The sequence below is a fragment of the Cavia porcellus genome, unplaced genomic scaffold (assembly GCF_034190915.1).
Source record: "Cavia porcellus strain 051 isolate PalLab524CR breed Dunkin Hartley unplaced genomic scaffold, mCavPor4.1 scaffold_7, whole genome shotgun sequence".
In the NCBI taxonomy this organism is placed as follows: Eukaryota; Metazoa; Chordata; class Mammalia; order Rodentia; family Caviidae; genus Cavia; species Cavia porcellus.
The window spans coordinates 44,125,894-44,143,007 of NW_026947490.1; the positions used below are offsets into that span (position 1 = coordinate 44,125,894).

General features: G+C 48.8%; 1 protein-coding gene and 1 long non-coding RNA gene across 4 annotated transcripts in view; one reads left to right on the forward strand and one right to left on the reverse strand.

Annotated features, from left to right (window-relative positions):
• The window catches only part of Kirrel1 (kirre like nephrin family adhesion molecule 1), a 97,465-nt gene that overhangs the window by 9,190 nt on the left and 71,161 nt on the right, over window positions 1-17,114 (forward strand). Inside the window, exon 1 of one of the 3 annotated variants that reach the window (XM_063253462.1) lies at window positions 10,843-13,686. The exons of the other annotated variants lie outside the window; for them this stretch is intronic. Coding sequence (XP_063109532.1) covers window positions 13,656-13,686 — 31 coding nt within the window. The 5' untranslated portion in view covers window positions 10,843-13,655. Of the gene's footprint in view, window positions 1-10,842; window positions 13,687-17,114 lie in introns of those variants that run through there. 3 annotated transcript variants of the gene reach the window in all.
• LOC134476945 (uncharacterized) lies at window positions 8,273-12,667 on the reverse strand. Its single transcript, XR_010048792.1, has 2 exons — window positions 12,579-12,667; window positions 8,273-10,850 (listed from the first exon to the last, which is right to left on the reverse strand). It is a non-coding gene; the product is annotated as an uncharacterized LOC134476945 (long non-coding RNA).

Sequence of the window (17,114 nt, forward strand, 5' to 3'; positions counted from 1 at the left end):
CAGTGGAGCTGATTTCTGAATTAACTTTGTCCTTGTAATCAGCTTAGCAGAGGTTTTATTATTATTACTATTATTTCCCTCTCCTCCTTTCCCAATTCTCCCAGGAACAGCCTGGAGCCCTGCTTGCTCCATTACCCAGCATTGTCAGGCCATGAGGTGCTTTTAACTGCTTCTTCCCATTTGGTCGCTTAACTGGGAGGTTATTAAAAGGAAAAGAGCAGAGATAGGCCAGTGGGGACAGAGGAGAGAAGACAGGAACTGGAAAAGGCATCTTCCCAGAAGCAGAAACCAAAGGCTAGGTAGGCTGTTAGGTGAAGCTCTGGGAGGAGTTGAGCATTCTTCATCTTGATGTCCTGGTCTCCCAAGACTTCCTTCTTAGACAGTAGGACTCCTGGGCTTTCCTCCCAAACTCTAAGCAACTAACTCGCTGCTCTGTGTACAGTCCCACCCACACCCCTGCTTTCTGAAAATTGGCCAGCTTGTCTGCACTGTAGGATGGGGTGGGAGACTCCAGAGGTCCCACATCACCCTCTTAGCCCCTCTCGCAGCCACACACTGGAAGCCCGACTGTGGTGCTACAGTCTCTTGGCCTGTGCTGGGGCAGCTGCATTGTGCATGCTGTCGGCTGCTAGGCTGAAAGCCTGTTTTACCCGGTACGCATCTGGGATGGCTCCCCACACCAGTCAGTGGGTGAAGTGAGAATGCAAACTCATTTAATGTCAGTGTGAGCCAAATATAATTAGAAAGGAAAATCTGACTTTGCAAAAAATCAAAACAAAACAAAAACCCCTAATGCATTGCAAAGCCAAGCTGAAATGACTTCTGGATTATCTGCACTACTGCTATCCATTTGTGCAGAAAATTGAGATTTTAGTATAGAGATTTAGTATACACATTGCCTTTGACTTCATACCAGGGTCGTAAGACACAGCCTAGTTCTCACAACTGGGTAACCCTAAGAGTGCCCTGAAATGCCTCCCCTGAACCTCAGAGACAGTCAGCCTTTTTGTCAAGAGAGGTGCTGCCTGTCATTTGTTTGGAGCCTCACTTTTCTCATCTACAAAATACAGATGATTGTCCCTACCTCGAGGGGTTGTTGTGGAGATGGAATGAAAGAATATATTGAGCAACAGTATTTGGCACTCAGTAAGCTGTAGTTATTAATATTGCACAGTGCTTGCTTTTCACACTTCACAGTGCAAGGCAGATCTGAGAAGGAAAACAATAGAATTAGTGAGGAACCAATAATAGGCCAAATACAGCTGAGTCTGTGCTAATGGTACCAAGGGAGGCTGATGTGCGCAGGCCCTGAACTCCATCCTCTGCTTTGGAGAGGAGAAGGGTGTAATGGGAAGCACCTTGGTTTAGAATTGGGTCTGTGTCCTGTACTTCGAGATTGAAGGGCCTTTTACCTACCCTCTGTGAGCCTCTGTTTCCTCATCTGTAAGTCAGCAGTGGTACCCACCTACTTCATTCTAGGTCCAAGAAAAGCACTCAGGACAGTGAGTAAACTTTGCTAGGGTTATTTCCAAAAGATAAAAAATATTAACAAAAGATGACAAATATAAAATAAAAAGCGGCCTTTATTCTGAGAACACGGAGAGAGATGACCGACACCCCCACCGCTGGCGTCAGGTGATCTCTCCGGCGGACACGTGGCGTGGGGGTCTCTAAATAGCCTCGGTTTGGGGTGGAACCTAAGGCGGGCATTAGGGATACACAGGTAGCCCATTGGTCCTAGGTTTGGCGCCATATGTAAATTTCCAGGGGCGGGAAGATGGCGTCACAGGTAACTTCCTAGGGGGAGGGGAGATGGGGCTTCCTGCTTCTGGTTGTGGCTTTCCTGGCTACAGTGTCCTATCTGGGCCAAAACCCTTTCAAACTTGACCGTTATTTTAATCCCTATCTCTCCAGAAAGCTTCAGTTTACTGTTGGAACAAAGATTCTGAAACTTGAACATGTTTACAAAACATCTGGGGATCTCCTTAAGGGCAGTTGGGGTAGGCAGGTGGGGGTGGGAGGGTCACATGGAGTGACGCAGATGCTGCTTACAATAGGTACACACTCTGAGGTGTGAGAGCATGCTTTCCTCTAAGCAAAAATTGTCAGTGTTTAATGGAAATCAAGAGAGAATAGAACTCATTACAGATTTTTTTTTTCCCCACACAGCTTAGTTGTATAACACAGTCCTGATGGACCCATTGATTCAGGATCTTTGATATGGTTTTAGGGAAGCAACGTGAGGAACCCAACAGGGTGCAGGGCTTTATAACAAGCCTGTGCCCACCCTCAAGACTGACCTACTGAGCCTCCTCCTTGCCACCTCACAAGCTTCCAGCCCCCAACTCCCTTGCCAACTCTTCACTCCTGTTGCCAGCTGCAGAGTTGAAAAGCAAGCAACCAGTGTGTTAGTGGAAATTCTTCCATGCCAGTCATTTCTACTCAATTTAAGAAAATTATGAAAAAGACCCTCATAATTCATCTTGGTAGGAGATGTGGGGGAAAGCAGTTTGACAGAGCTTCTTGGCAGGACTGTGGCCCCGTTAGCTTTTGTTTGAAGATAAGGTCATGAGCAAAATGTAAGATCTGGGAAGGAAATGGGTCCTGGACTTAGCCAGAGTATGATTTTGAGGGCACAGTGGGGAACTGGCCCTGGATGGGTCAGTTCTCAACCTAATGTAGAACTAAGAGTTGCTCAGCGCCCTCTCTTTCTCCCTCTCTCTCTTCCCCCTTCTCCATCTGTGCAATGCCCAGATAATACAGAAAGATCCATGAACTTGAGAAGAAAATCCTTCTCTTTTGGACCCCCAGGTTCGCAAGGAGCTTACTCTTCACACATGAGAATCCGGTCCCCTGGGGAGCAGAACTCCCCTGATTGTCTTTCGCCTGCTCTTCCCCTGTGCAACACTGACACACATGCACAGCTAGAAGCATCAGTCCTCAGGGGTTCCAGAGCAGAGGGGTGAGAGCAATCAGATTTGGCTTCTTAGGACAGGAAAAGAACCTGAAGTGAAAGTGGTGCAGTAGTTCTTACAGAACCACCACATCTTTGGATTCTGGAGTTATGTATCTTTAAGTTGTACTAAGTGGATCAACATGGACATCAGCGTTTGTCCTTTATCTGGAGAAAAAAGAATTTCATTAGTGCTCTCTGCTCACTCACTCTCATATGTGGTCCTGCTTGGCAAGCAGGAAGTTCTTTGCATCTCATCTGAACTTTTCCATCTCCTGCATGGAAACTGTCCTATTAGGCATCTCCAAGTACTCACTATGTCTGGATAAGTAACATATTTTTTTTTTTCAGTATGTTCATTTTCTCTTGATTCAAGACAGAGCTTGTATTAAGTAAGGCCAGAGGTCATAGGTGAAGCTGCCTCCCAAGCCCCACCCACATGAGTAAGCAAGGTTGTCTCCTTAGGGTCAGTTTTGCTCTCCAGCAAATCAACAAGGCTGTTCGTTCTCCTGCAGTGTTCCCCAGCCAGGGTCAGAAGGATGGAGTTCACAGGACCTGGCTGACTCACCATGCCCTTGCCTGTTCAAGATCTCCTTCCATGTTTCTCAGAGAAGCTGGGGTCTAGAGGGCTCTGGTGACCTTTCCACCATCTTTAGTGATGGCCTTAGGTGCCCTCTTCCTGCCCTGAGAGAAGCAGGCATCCGCTGCTGTAGCCTAGTAGATTAGGGAATGGACTCAGAGGGATGGACCTACTCCACTGCCTGGACCAGATGAGGCTGCAGAGTGGGGATGTTTTCTTCTTGGACTCACTGAGGGATACCCTCAGTCTGGCCTCGCCTGGGTGACATCACTCAAAGTCAGTGTGAGCAGAGGAAGGAGAGCACGGGGCATGCATGATGGGGTGCTAGCTAACTATAATAGATGAGACGGGTACCCTGTCTTCTGAATGCATAAACATATACATAAAGGGGAATTTTGAACCCATCCATGCCTTTGCAGGGAAGAGGGTAGAAAGAGGTGCTGGAGCAGGGAGGCAGTAGGGATGGTTCCCTGGGAGGAACACAGAGAATTTGGGTACTGGGCTGGGTGGGGTGGAAATGAGAGGTGGAGGAGAGCAACTGATAGAGACTTGGTGGGAGAGGAGTGGGGACTAGTAGGACTTGTGCCCAGCCAGGGCTGCGTGGGCTGGAGGCACTGAGAGCTACAAGCCCCAGTGTCACCTTGTCAAGTGTGTCGCTGGCCAGCCGTGTGACACACTCCCCAGATGCAAAAGCATCTGGAGGCAGCTGCTGCTCTGGAGGACAGGGTAGAAAGCAGTTCCTGCTAGAGGACAGACCGGTGCCTTTGGGGGAACAGGCACGGGGTTATGAGTGTGCTGCCGTGTGGAGCTTGCCTGTGGGGCAGCCTGCACGCGTTCAGGGGCAGTGTGCCCTTTTTCAAGGGTAGGAGGATGGACAACCATGGCCTGGGGTCCTGGATGCGCAGCCTGTGGCCTGGCACGGGACAATCTGTGCAGGCTGCGGCTGTCATCCACCAGCCGAGCCTCAGGCCCTCCTGTGCTGGCTGCTGCCTGCCGGGTGCTCCCTGGGCCCCTTCCTCCTGCTGTCCTTCCCTGTCTGTCGGTCTGTCACTTGCCGAGAGTGCAGTGCGCCCTGCTCCTGAAGCATTTGGTGCTTGATAATTTGTGGATTATAGCTAACTCTCGATAAAGATTCCCCTAATTGCTTGGCTCACCTCCGGTTCCATCATCAAAGCAAAGCCGTGAGGCCCCCCTTTCGCCCTCCTTTTCTTTTTATTATCTCTTAATTAATCACTCTGGCTTTCACACTTAGCAGATAATTACAGTCTCCTGGGCACGAAGCTCATTTTCATAACCTCCTGCTCCAAGCCAGCAGCTGAGGGGGTGGGGAGGTAGAGCAGAGGGGGAGTGGGCAGAGCCAGGGTGGAGGAAAAGGTGGGGCATCCAGTGGCTGAGAGGAGGGAGGAAGAAAGAGACCTGGGGTGGGAGGGCAGCAGCAGGGACAGGAGAACATTGGCTCATGGGAACAGGACGTAGGGTCCCGGCAGGCTCAGCCAGTGGGCAGGAGGCCCACCTGCAGACCGGGTACCCCTGAGCTTTGTGCCTCTGGATCCCAGCTAGGCATGAAAGAAGTGTTGGGGGTCCCAGGAGAAGCTGATGCATCCAGGTGTTGGGAAGTGGGTCGACTGCAGCGGGGAGAGGCTGTGATAGGGACAAGTGGCGGCAGGCATGGGACCCAGGCTGGAAGTTTCTCTGTAGAGTGAGCAGGACACACAGCCTGGGACTTGATCCCATGGAAGGGCGTTTGCTGAGTACTTTCATCCTGTGCCTGGTGGGTATTTTGAAGCAAGCTTACCGGCTCACTTTAAAGATGAAAAAGCTCCACAGAGATGAGAAAACAGTGATGGGGCAGGGTAAGTTGCCTGAGAAATCTGAATCTGGTTTCAAGGGTCTTATTTTTTTGTGGTTGTTGTTTAAATTAAGATATGATCTCTCTGTGTAGCCTGGGTTGAACTCCTGGCAATCCTCCTGCCTCAGCCTTCTGAGTGAAAGATCTTAATCTTAACTATGGATGGGCCCAGTTCTCATGGGCTCAGAGCACAGGATAGACATGAGGAGAAAAGGAAGGAAGAGGATGAGCCCTATTTGTCTTCTCCTCTAGACCCCTGGGATAAGTGGAGGACGCAAAGCTGCCTGATGGGTTTGAGAAGCTCAAGAGAAAAAAATTGATCCAGTAAATTAGACAAAGCCAGACCAGGACCCCAGCCTCTAGTGTCTGACCCTCATTTCAAATCTTTGTGGCCTGGGCTTCTTTCTGCAGGTGTGTAAGGCACAAGTGAGGGGTAACACGAGAGAGTCATTTTTCCCTGTACGCTTGGAATCTTCCACCATGACCCTGGTGTGCTGGGTTTAGTCTTTAGAATGAAGTAAACTGGTTCCCACTACTTCCTTTGCCATTAACTGGTAAATCTCAGTTTCTTCCTCATTGGCAAATGGGAATCTTAGACTGCTTACGGTTGGTCTCTGTAAATCAGAGTCCCTGGTGCATAATAGGTGCTTAACTAATGATAGCTGTTGTTATGCTAGTGTCACTGTGACCACTGTGTGGAAATGGCTGGCCTGTGCCTAGCAGAAGGCACAGGAAGCAGGTTTGTTTCTTAAAAAGCTGCCGTGAGGGAGGGAACAGAATTTTTACCCTGCACTGCTTCTGGGACATCGTGAGCCACTCTGTCCCAGGGCAGTTTTTCTTTTTCTCTCCACAGATAAATTTTGTCTTCTGGCTAGGGCCGCCTCCAGTTCAGAGCATGTTGGCACCAGTTCCAGGCAGGACCAGTGTTCCCTTTCCCCACCATGGGTTCCTGTGCCAAAGGGTGAACCGTGCTGAGCCTCAGGAGACTGGTGACTTCTGACTCAGCTTCTGGTTTCCTGGGCACTGCCATAGACAAAGCTACATTAGGCAGGCATTGTACAAAGAGCCCTGGATTGTGGCTCTAACCCCATTGTACCCCTAGTGCAGTGGCCTCACTCAGTGACCTAGGCCTGTTTTCTTATCATAAAACCAGAAGGTTACTCTTCAAGATTCTTCCTGGCTGCTCAGTTTTCCGGCTCATCGCCAGCCTACGTGAATCACCAAAAGGGTCAGCACTTTCCAAACGGGCCCTCAGATCTCTGGTTTATTTTGTGAGTCGTGGTTGGGGGCACTGGTTTCAGAAGGTCTGAGTGGGAATACCCCAGGAAAAGCAGCCTTTGCTTAGGAGCCTGCATGGAAAGTAGTGTTTTCAGATCTGAGCTGGACTTGGGGTAAGGCCAGCAGGACGCCCCACCAGCCCTCAAACACACACACACACACACACACACACACACACAGTGCTGGGGATGACAGCCAGGCCTGCTGGGAAAGTGGGGACCTGACCAAGGGTGTGGGTGCTTGTACATGCATGTTGATAAGGTTTTCCCCCTGAAGAAACATGCTCTGGCTTCACCCTGAACTTTAGCTTTGGTCTATGAAAAGGTTTTGCAGAGTCTTGTGGGAACATAAACATTTGGCAGATGTCTTTCCCTGAAAGCTATTTCTTTTCTTTTTCTGGGAACTTTCGCCAGCAAGATCAAGGCCCCTCCACTCTGCCTTCCTCCCTCCCCTTTGCCTGAGACACCCAGCCCCCTCCCTCCTCCCTCCAAAATAAAAACAAAAGTTAACTGGTGTGTACTGGGAATCATCTCAGAGCAAACTGGGCCAGAAGAAAGGAGTGAAGCAAACAGATAGCTCTCCCAAGAGAAGAAATTACAAGGGAGGGGAGAGAGAGAGAAAATAAGCAAATGGCATCAGTGGTGAAAAAGTGAATTCCAGACATTTAAAATTCTTTTGGTTTTAATCATCCCAGAGGCCAACCAGAACGGGGCGGGGGGGGGGGGGCAGGAAGGGGGATGAAAACCAGGGCCACCCACTCCCAGCTCACAGGAATCTGACTGTAAAGACCCAAAGCTCTGCTCTACAGGTCTCAGCTTCAGCCCAAAACCCCACCAAGCCTCCTGCACTGGGCCTGCACTAGGAAGGTTTCCTCCTCCAGAGAGCCCTTCCCAACTAACCCTCCCTTTTAGCTCATTTTACAGGCTCAGTTTACACTCGGTTTTAAAGCACTGACCTTTCAGTTTTCCAGCCAGATTGCAAGTTCCCTAAGGCCCTGGATTATGTTTGGTTCATAACAAAACACAACCAACAAACAACAAACCCTAGGCTTTTTCATAAGCTCTGCCAGGGCCCCCTCTGAGAGTCGGGGTGGGGCTCAGATGGGGCCTCTTTTCCTCATCTGTAGAGTAGGGCCCTTTAAGTGTCTAAGGAGCCCCCAGAGGGAGAGGAGCTGTGCTTTGTGGGGGTCACTGGGGTTTCCTCAAAGACTGCCCTGGTGGGAGCAGATTCAGGCATTTCCTGAGGCTTGTGGAGCAGGGGCAGGGGTCTCCTTGCCTATTCTTCAGGGACAGGCTGGACCCAGCAGAGATGTCTTGAAATCTAGGGATGCTGGTGGCTAGGGAGGGTGATGGGGTACGGGTTGCAGCCTTTCTTTTCCAGCCAGGCTGTGTGTAAAGTGAGGGAGCTGAAGGGAATCTTGTTAGCTAGGGGAGGGGATAAATGGCCAGGCTCAGAGGGAAGTGGAGGTCAGGAAAGCCGGATGTGAGCATATCCCAGTGACCTTGTCCAGAAGCCCCCTTCTCTGCCTAGCCTGAGACCCCAGCCCTCCCTTACCAGCAAATTCTTTCCCAGTTTTCATCTGGAGGAAACGTTTCATTCTGCTGCCCACAAGTTCTTTTTTTTTTTTTTTTTTTGTCTTTTTCGTTTTTATAGGTACCGGGGATCAAACTCACGACTGCCTGCTTGCAAGGCAGGTGCTTATGCCACTGAGCTAAATCCCCAGCCCTTGCCCACAAGTTCTTTCTCCAGATCCACCACCACCACCACCACTTTCCTATCAACTTCAGTTCTGGAGATTTTGGACTTTGGTCTGTTGTTTTAATACAGCACATTTTCTACCTCTTCCCACCACCCACCTCCCTGGGGTAGGTGAGAGTTGATCTTGGGTGTAGGAATTGGTGACCTGGATTTCTCCACTTCTCGAAAAGCTTCTTCCTGGACAACTCCTGTTCTTCCAGGAGCTTCAGTCTGTTCAGCTGTGAAATGGAGAGCTTGTTAAATGAGGCCACTAGGCCCGAGGGCTGGCAGGACCTTGTTCTTCAGCTTCTGAGTGAAGGGCAGGTTCTGGGGTTAAGACTGCTCTGTTTCAGTTGAGGACCTGCCGTCTCCTAGCACTGTGACCTTGTGCTTCTCCCTTCACCCCCTCCCAGAAGGGTACCTTCAGCGTGGCGTGATGGCAAGGACTGTATCAGATGATCTGTGTACCATCCGTGGGATGGTGTCTGAGGTGCTTTAAGTGTACGGTGTGTATGCTTGTCGTTTAGTTGAACCCTATCATTTTATGGTGCAGAGTAATGAAAACAACTTTGGATTTATAATCAGGAGACCTGGGTTCAGGTTCCGTTTTCTCCTTGATTTTCTTTGTGACTTTAGTCAAGTCCATTTCTCTAAGTAGCACATAGAATTCATAAGATCTTCATTGGCCTCTCCTATTAGTGGGAATGGTGAACGTAAGGTGAAAACCCTTACAGGATCATCGCTTAGGACGTGTGTTCAGTGCAAGGGTGAGCGTGAAATGCTAATCTAGCCAGAGTGATGGAACATACCTGCACTCTGGGGAGGCTGATGCAGGAGGAGCCCAAGTTCTAACCCAACCTGGCAGTTTAACAATTTAAAAAGATCCTGTCTAAAAAAAAAAAAAAAAAAAATAGGGGGCTGAGGATGAAGCTCAGTGGGAAGGCCCTGCGTTGTCTCCAGTACTACAAACAAAACAAAGCAAAACAAAAATAAAAATCTGTGTCTGTGAACAAAGAAATTGGAGCTGATGTCAGAATGCCTTGCTGAGGATGGAGACGGCTAACCATTGTGGGGACTGACCTCTACGTTAGTACATTTAGTTGCATTCCTAGCCTCTACCACTAAAAGCCGGCATCCTTCCAGCATTTCCAGATGTGCCCTGGAAAGTGAAATTGCTACACCTGAGAGCCGTTGAGCTATCCAGAGGAAAAGGTGGAACCAAAAATAAGTCTTCTGATGTTCCAGCCATCCGTTTTTCTAAAATCAGGGTCTCAATAAATTGCTAAATTGCCCAAGCTGGGGTTAAACTTGTAAACTTATTGCTTCAGCCTCCCAGAGTACTGGCATTGCAGGCATGTTCCACCACAGCCAGCTCTTTTTTTGGTATTGGAAATTGAACTCAGGACCTCATGCTTGTCAGGCAGGCACTGTGCCCTATCTCCAAATCCAGCTCTTTACCTAGTTATTTAACCTTGACCCATATCTGATAAAATTCAGAGACAATTATGAATTTAGATGGAATTATTTTGAGGTGGAACTATTTTGTTCTCTAGCCCATTTTAGAATGACAAGATTTCCTACAGATGACTCAAGTTTATGTTTATGGCATAGTAGTACTTCCTTGTGTGTGTGGATACTACACTGTCTTTATCCATTCGTCTATTAATGGACATACAGGCTTCTTCCATGATATAGCTATTAGTGAATTGTGTGCTGTAAACATGGGTATGCATGTTTCATTGTAATGTAATCTCTTTAATTGTTTCAGGAAGTTATCTAAAAGGGGAATAGCTGGGTCAAATGGAATTTCTAATTTTGGTTTTTTGAGGAATCTCCACGTTGATTTCGTTAGTACTGTACCTTGAGACCATAATATTAAGTGAAATGAAACCAGACACCCAAGCGTAAATATAACATGCTTTCTCTTACATGAAAAATTCAAAATAAAGAGCAAAACAAAAGATAGACAATATACTTTCTCAAATGAGAAGAGATTGAAAGATGGAGGGAGGGGAAGGCAAGGTAAGGGGATGAAAACAGAAATTATGATGAGCTGTATACATGTGTCACCTCCACACAAGGAGTGTGAACATGTACTGAAAATGTGCATTAATTTTAAAAATGATGGTTTTCCCGCAAGTGATAGCTTACCTGTCTCTCCAAGGTTTGGACTTGGAAAGAAGAAGGTGGCAGAGAGTTACCTGGATGATCCTTTTGGTGGGATGGATGGATGGAGGCTCTCTGTTCCTCCCCGAACAGTTCAAGTTTGGGGTGAGGATTGTTGGGAGATCCAGCAAGTCTCTGCTCTAGGCCGGTAAAAGCCACATCCACGTGATGTCACCGAGGACAGCGTCCTATCCCAAGTGCTGCTGCCCCTCCTGGCTTCTTTCCTCAGGCACATCTGCTTCCTTGCAGCAGCTGCTGGGACTTCTCTGCCTAGAGGCCTAGGGCACCTTCAAGTACAGTTGAGAATCATAGATTTAACCCTAACCCTCTGACTGTAACAAATAAATGACTCCCTGCCCGAGAGAGGGATGGGAGCTGGAAGTTGCATGTTAGCCCCCCTCTCTCAGCCAGCCCTCGCACCCTGGAGAAACACTTTCTCCTAGGCTCTCCTCAGTGCCCTCTCCACCAACCAGGGCTTGAGTCGGAAAGCCCTTTCTCAGGGCAGGGTGGGGGTGACACAAGGGACTGCTATCCATTAATCTCTGGGAGATTCGAGGCCCAGAGAGGTCGGTGAGGATATAGGATAACGCCACTCCTGGGGCTGTCAGCAGATTCCCCACCTTCCCCAGACAGGCCCTTCCTTTCCACCTCTGCCCCATCTCTTCTGAGGACCCCTTCTTGCTGTCATGGTAACCAGGGGATTAGGACCAGCCTGGAAGACCCAGAGAGGGAGATATGGGAGAGGGTTTAGAGAGGAGGCAGGTGAAAGGAAGAAATGAGAGGAGGTGATGATAAGGAAACGGCTGGGTGGGGGAAAAGGAGACTGGGAGAGGAAGGTGAAAGGAAGGGGGAGATGAGAGAGAAAGCTCATCCCTGGTAAGAGAGAAGAGGGAGGGGGAGGAGACACACACAGAGAGAGAGAGAGAGACCTCAACTTTTATTTAAAATCAGAGAGCAGTTGTACGCCTGGAGTTGTTGCTATGGCAACGGCAAAGAAAAGGAGATAGAGAGCTTGTGAAGCCGTGAAAACCCAATAGGGGTAAATGTTTAAAGCCAGGAACAAAAACCATTCAGAGATAATTAAGTAACAGGCTGCAGGTTCCACACTCCTGCCCATTGTCAGGGGACTGGGCCTGAGATTCCGGCCCACTTCTACCTCTGCCTTCTCCCACCCTTCACTCCTTTCCCTCACTCAAGACTGAGGATTTCAAAGCAGCAGCTGGGGACCCCAGCCGTCCCTCTCATCTGGCCTTCAGTGGGGACTGCCCTCCTCACGCCAGCCCAGCTCCTCAGACTAAGGTTGGACAAGTTTGCTCTCCCTCACTATTAGAAAAATCTGGTGCTCGTAGGGGAGAGTAACTTCAGCCAGATACACGGAAGATCTGTGGACACTGAGCCCGCGATGGAGAGCGGAGCCATCACTCTGTGCGCTGGCTGTTTCCAGGGTCAAGGTGCTCTTCCCCTGGGTGTCCGCCACCCTGCAGCCCCTGCTCTGAGGAGATGCCTGGTCCTCCAACGGGGACGGGCCTTCTGGTCTGGTGCTGTGTTGGGGGCTGCTTAGCTGTGCTGAGCGCCACCTCTGATGCCTCTGTCAATGCCTCTAAGGAGTTTTTCCAGGCTAATCTTCTCAAGCCTCAGTATGGCCGAAAGCTAAGCTGGTATTTTGGGGGTTAGGTATACTCTACAGAGTAGATTACAGATTTTTTTCTTTCTTTTTAGTGCCAAAGTTCTTTCTTTTTAAAATTATTCTCACTCAGGCACCTGCCTCCCACCCCAGACATCCCAACAGCTAGCTTAGCTGTTCCCTTACGTCATCTCCTCAGGGGAATAATCCTTCCAGGGCTGCCTCCCCTACCTTGAGACGCCTCTCCCGAGACATCGTGAATATCAGAGAAGGCCCGCTTGTCCTTTTCCCTCTCATCTCAGGATGCAGCTCTGAGCTGGGGCCTAAAACTGCTAAGTTGGAAGAGTCCTGTTTTATGTCTGCAGCTCTCCCTCCCATGGTCATCACCCACCTCTCCAGTTCTTTCCTGCAGATTCTCTCAGTTTTATCCTCAGACTAAGCCAGACAGGCAGACAGTCTCGAACTGAGACTGGTTTTGGCTCCTGCAGGAATTGCTTTTACTGAGCTGAGCATTTGGCACAGTGCCACCAGCCTGTCTTGAGGAATGTTCTGAGCACCAGCCCTCTGAAACTCCTCATGGTGTTTATGATAGGGATTGTTGTGTAGGATAAGGTTCAGAACATCACGGCGTCCTTTTATGAGGAGGTGGAAGTTCTGGGGTAGTACTTTTCCTAAGCCATCAGTTGGTTTTTATTTTATAGGCCCTATAAATTGTGCCATGAATTTTGAATTTTCCCATTTTTGCGTTGGCTGCTTGGAGACTCAACAGTGAGCAGTGTGGTTTATCTCTGATGCAGCATTTAGAATCTCACGTAAAGCTTATAGTTTATTAACTTTACTTCCATCTCAGTGTATTTCTTCTTCCTTGTTCTCGTTCTCTGGTTTCCTACCTTCTCCACCCAAGGTTTAGATTCTTCTTTTAACTTACTTTTTGTGTCATTGACCAAATACATTTATATCATTGCCCTTATACTTTGCTTCAAGTCTTTCATGGAACAAGTGAAGTAATTAAATGAGTTAAGTTATGTAAAACATACTTCATAGTGTCTGGCAAATAGTAAGACAGCAATGAAAATGTCAGCCGCTATTTTAAGTAAACGAATAATATGAATGGTCTCTAATCTTCCTTCAGAAGCCCTGTAAAGATGGTCCAGAGGCTGCCGAGATCTGTCCAGATTAAAGGCCGTCTGTAAATATAGATAACACCCAGTGGACCCAGTACAAGGGGAAGTTTTCTCATGGCTAACACCCGGCTATCCTGATTTTTTTAAACTTCTTTTTTTGGTTCAAACTTTGGAATCCATCATGGTGATAATAATAATGATAATAATCAGATTTGCCTTGCTTATTAGGGTTGACTCGGACTGCTATTTAAATGAGTTTCTAATTCCCTGCTCACACCAAGACTGACAACCGAGACATCCTGGGTGGCAAAGGGACTCAGCCTGCCTGGGATTAGGATTTTTCCATGGACAGCCTCCAAAGCGAAGAACCTGTGCGTGAGTAATTGAGAGCCGACAGCACTTCCTTAGATCAGTTTTCCCTGGCCACAGGAGGGACGGAATAACCCTAGGGAAGACGGAAGGGTATAAGAGAGGAGGCTGCTGTGCCCACCAGCCTTACACAAACCGTCCACACTCAGGTGAGGCTGGCCCCGGGGTCTTTGTGGCTTTGTCACTGGCTGATTTCCAACCAACCTTTCATCTTTCTCCTGGGAGAAAACAAAAAGGGAAGATAACCATGGCAGTCCTGTTTTGTTAAGGCCCACATTCCCTGAGCTCTTACTATACCTCGGCTTTTAGTGTGTGTCTGCTGTGGCTGTACCGAGCCCCTGCGAGCTGCCCTTACTGCTCAGAGTGAGATTCTAGTTTTTCTTACCTCTAGGTAAGTAAGGCATGCACAGTCCAGATAATAGGCATCTCTTCTCTTCTTCCCTCAAGGTCTTTGCAACTTTCTGATATTCTGTTATCTTTTCCCTCCCCTCTCTCTTCCTCCTTCTCCTTCCTCCCTTCCTCCGTTCTTCTCCCCTTTCCTTCCTTCCTTCCTTCCTTCCTTCCTTCCTTCCTTCCTTCCTTCCTTCCTTCCTTCCTTTGCAGTGCTTGGGAGGGAATCCTAAACCAGTAACTACCAGTGAGCTATATCCCCAGCCCTCTCTTTCCCTTTCAAAAATCTCATTTTCCTTTTCACCTTCTCAAGGCCTGGATCAATTTTTTTAAAATAAAATTTGGAAAATACGTTTTTTCCCTTTCTATCATTTTAGAAAAAAAAACCACAACTTCCCCAATTACTTACAAGGGCAAAAAAAAAAAAAAAAGCAGCCTTCCAATCCCTCAGTTCTTTTCCTTAGAAGACAAAAGATCCTTCAGAATTAGAGAGAAAGGGGGGAAAAGGGGGAGAAAAAGATACCAGTTGAAAATCTTCATAAGGGTCAAAACCCTGACAGAAAAGCTTTGTCTAAAGGGAATGTGGGGGGAGGGGAAGCTGGCAGCTCGCACCCTCAGAAGACGCGTATCTTGAGAGTTGAAGGAAATCTGGAGATAGTGAACATTTCCATTGAAGTCAGGGAAGAGCTTTGATTTCCTTTTTAACCCGGGCCCGGGCCTTCTCAGTCGGGTAAAATGTGCTGAGAGGAAGAACTGGGGGCAGAAGGAAGGGGAAGCAGGAAACTGCCATTTTAGCTTCACCCTGGGTCAGAATCGCCAAGAGTGAATGGCTGAGAGGAAGCCTGCAAGGAAGGCCTGGGCCTGCTGGTCCCCCAGCCGTCCAGCCTACGCAGAGGCGGGGATGAGCAAGTGTGTGAAGCTGGGCTGTGGGAGGCTGGTGACCCTGAGGGATCTGCGGGCAGTGTGGCCATAGACCTTGAGGGGTGAATCGGGGGCCACCTGGGCATGGAGTGTGAGGGGGTGCGTGAGATGGGCAGAGAGGAGAGGTGCCAGAGAGCTGGCTTCCAGCGCCTGTGTGGGGCTTTGGGCACACCAGAGTCAGTTATGTCCCTTGATACAAGGGAAAGAGAAAACCTGATGTATAATGGGACATGCTGAAGGGTGTTGAGAATGGGACAACTAGACAAAAAGTCAAACCCAAAACTGTACAGCTGGACAGCGGGGAGCACAGAGGACAGAGATGGGGGAGCTGGTCTTCCTCAAGGCCATAGAGATGCTGCATTCGCAGGGGACCAGGCTGATGGCACAGCTGGACTGGCTTTAGAACAAGTTGTGGCAAGTGTTTAAATCCCAGATTGCTTTTGCCCCAGCACCTGGTATCCAGCCATCGATTGATGTGTCATGGGAGAATATGAACCCATTTTAATATTAGCCTGAACAAAACATAATTAGAAAGAGAAATTTGCTTCTGCTGTTACAGAAGTTACATAAGGGTCATTTAGCCAGCTTGGGAGCATCTTCCCATTCCTAATCCCATGTCTGTCCCTTGGACCAAAGAAGTAGAGGCCCAGAGGATCTGGCCCTTGGAGCAGCCTCCCAACGAATCAGAGGTGTCAGTACACGATGAACCTCTAGGCAAAGGGGAAACGAGAAAGAAGGGGCAAAAGACCAAAGAACAAACAGCACACTGAAGGGAGGAGGAATAAAGAGCTGAGACATAGCTTAGCCTCCAGAGTGCTGGAGGAGGAGGACAGGAAGGGGGGGAAAGGCACGGAGTTACCCTTAGACAACTGCAGAAGGGCGAGATGGATTCAGGGAGGAATGAACTCCGCGTATGTCCTGTATTATTATTATTACACTCGCAGGCAGGCAGGCAAAGGAGCATTTTGGCTGAGTTTTGGGTGACTGGGAGGAGGGAGAGGGAGGTGGCGGTGATGGGGGCGACTTGGTAGGGTGACGTTCATGCTGAATGTGAAAGCCGTAGACACATCCAGGCACCCAGGCTGAGCTCCAAGCTGGCCCCCTCAACCGAGCTTTACACTCAGGGCACTTAACTTGGGTGGAGGGAGGGAGGGAGGCAGGAGTGGAAACTCCAGGCCTAATTGCTAGGTCTCTCTCAGCTCTTCCAGGGAACTCAGAGCAGGAAATTCCTCAAATTCCAGGCTTGTAGGATCATTGCCCAGCGTTAACCGCAGAACTAGCAGAGCTAGGGAAAGAGGCCGGAGGCAGAGGGAGCTGCCTCTCTCCATCTTTTTCCCTCAGGTTTGAAAACAGCAGCAAATTGGAAGGGCTTGGAGGGGCCGCTGGCTAAGAGAAAGGCCCCAAACACAACAGTCGCCCCGTAGGAAAAGTCCCAGGTCTGGGAATCCCAGGGAAACTAGTGCTGAATTAAGTTTGGGGTGAAAGTAGACTGCTGTGGCCAGGATGGAATTTTTTTCCCTAAGATGAATTTTTTTTTTAGCTGTCAGGAATGGTGGATGGAAAGAAACTTGTTTCAGGAGAACCTTGGCAAGAACGGTCTTGTAGAGAGCCAAGCAGGGAGCCTATGGCAAGGGGTGTTGGGGTTGACAACATTGGCTTTTGCTCTGAGGAAGCAAGCTAAGAGGGTCTCCTTCCTTTCTGGAGTTCTCATCCCAGCATACCGGTTTGGGGTACCTTTCCACATACCCTCACTGTTCCCTGGGCAGCCCAACTTTCTCTCTCTCTCTCTCTCTGTGTCTTTCTTTCTTCCTTCCTTCCTGTCTGTCTGTCTGTCTGTCTGTCTTTCTTTCTGTGGTAATGGGGGTTGAACTCAGGGCTCTGACACTGAACTGCATCCCTAGAGCTTTTTATTATTACTTTGTTTTTTGGGGTTTTTCTGGTACCAGGGATCGAACTCATGATCTTGTGCTCACTATGCAGGCACTTATACCGCTGAGCTAAATCCCTGGCCCTATTATTATTGTTATTATTAAATTTGAGACAGGTTCTCATTAAGTCACTCAGCTGCCCAGTCTGGACTAAAACTTGCCATCTGACCCTCTCCTGCCAGCCTGTGAGAATAC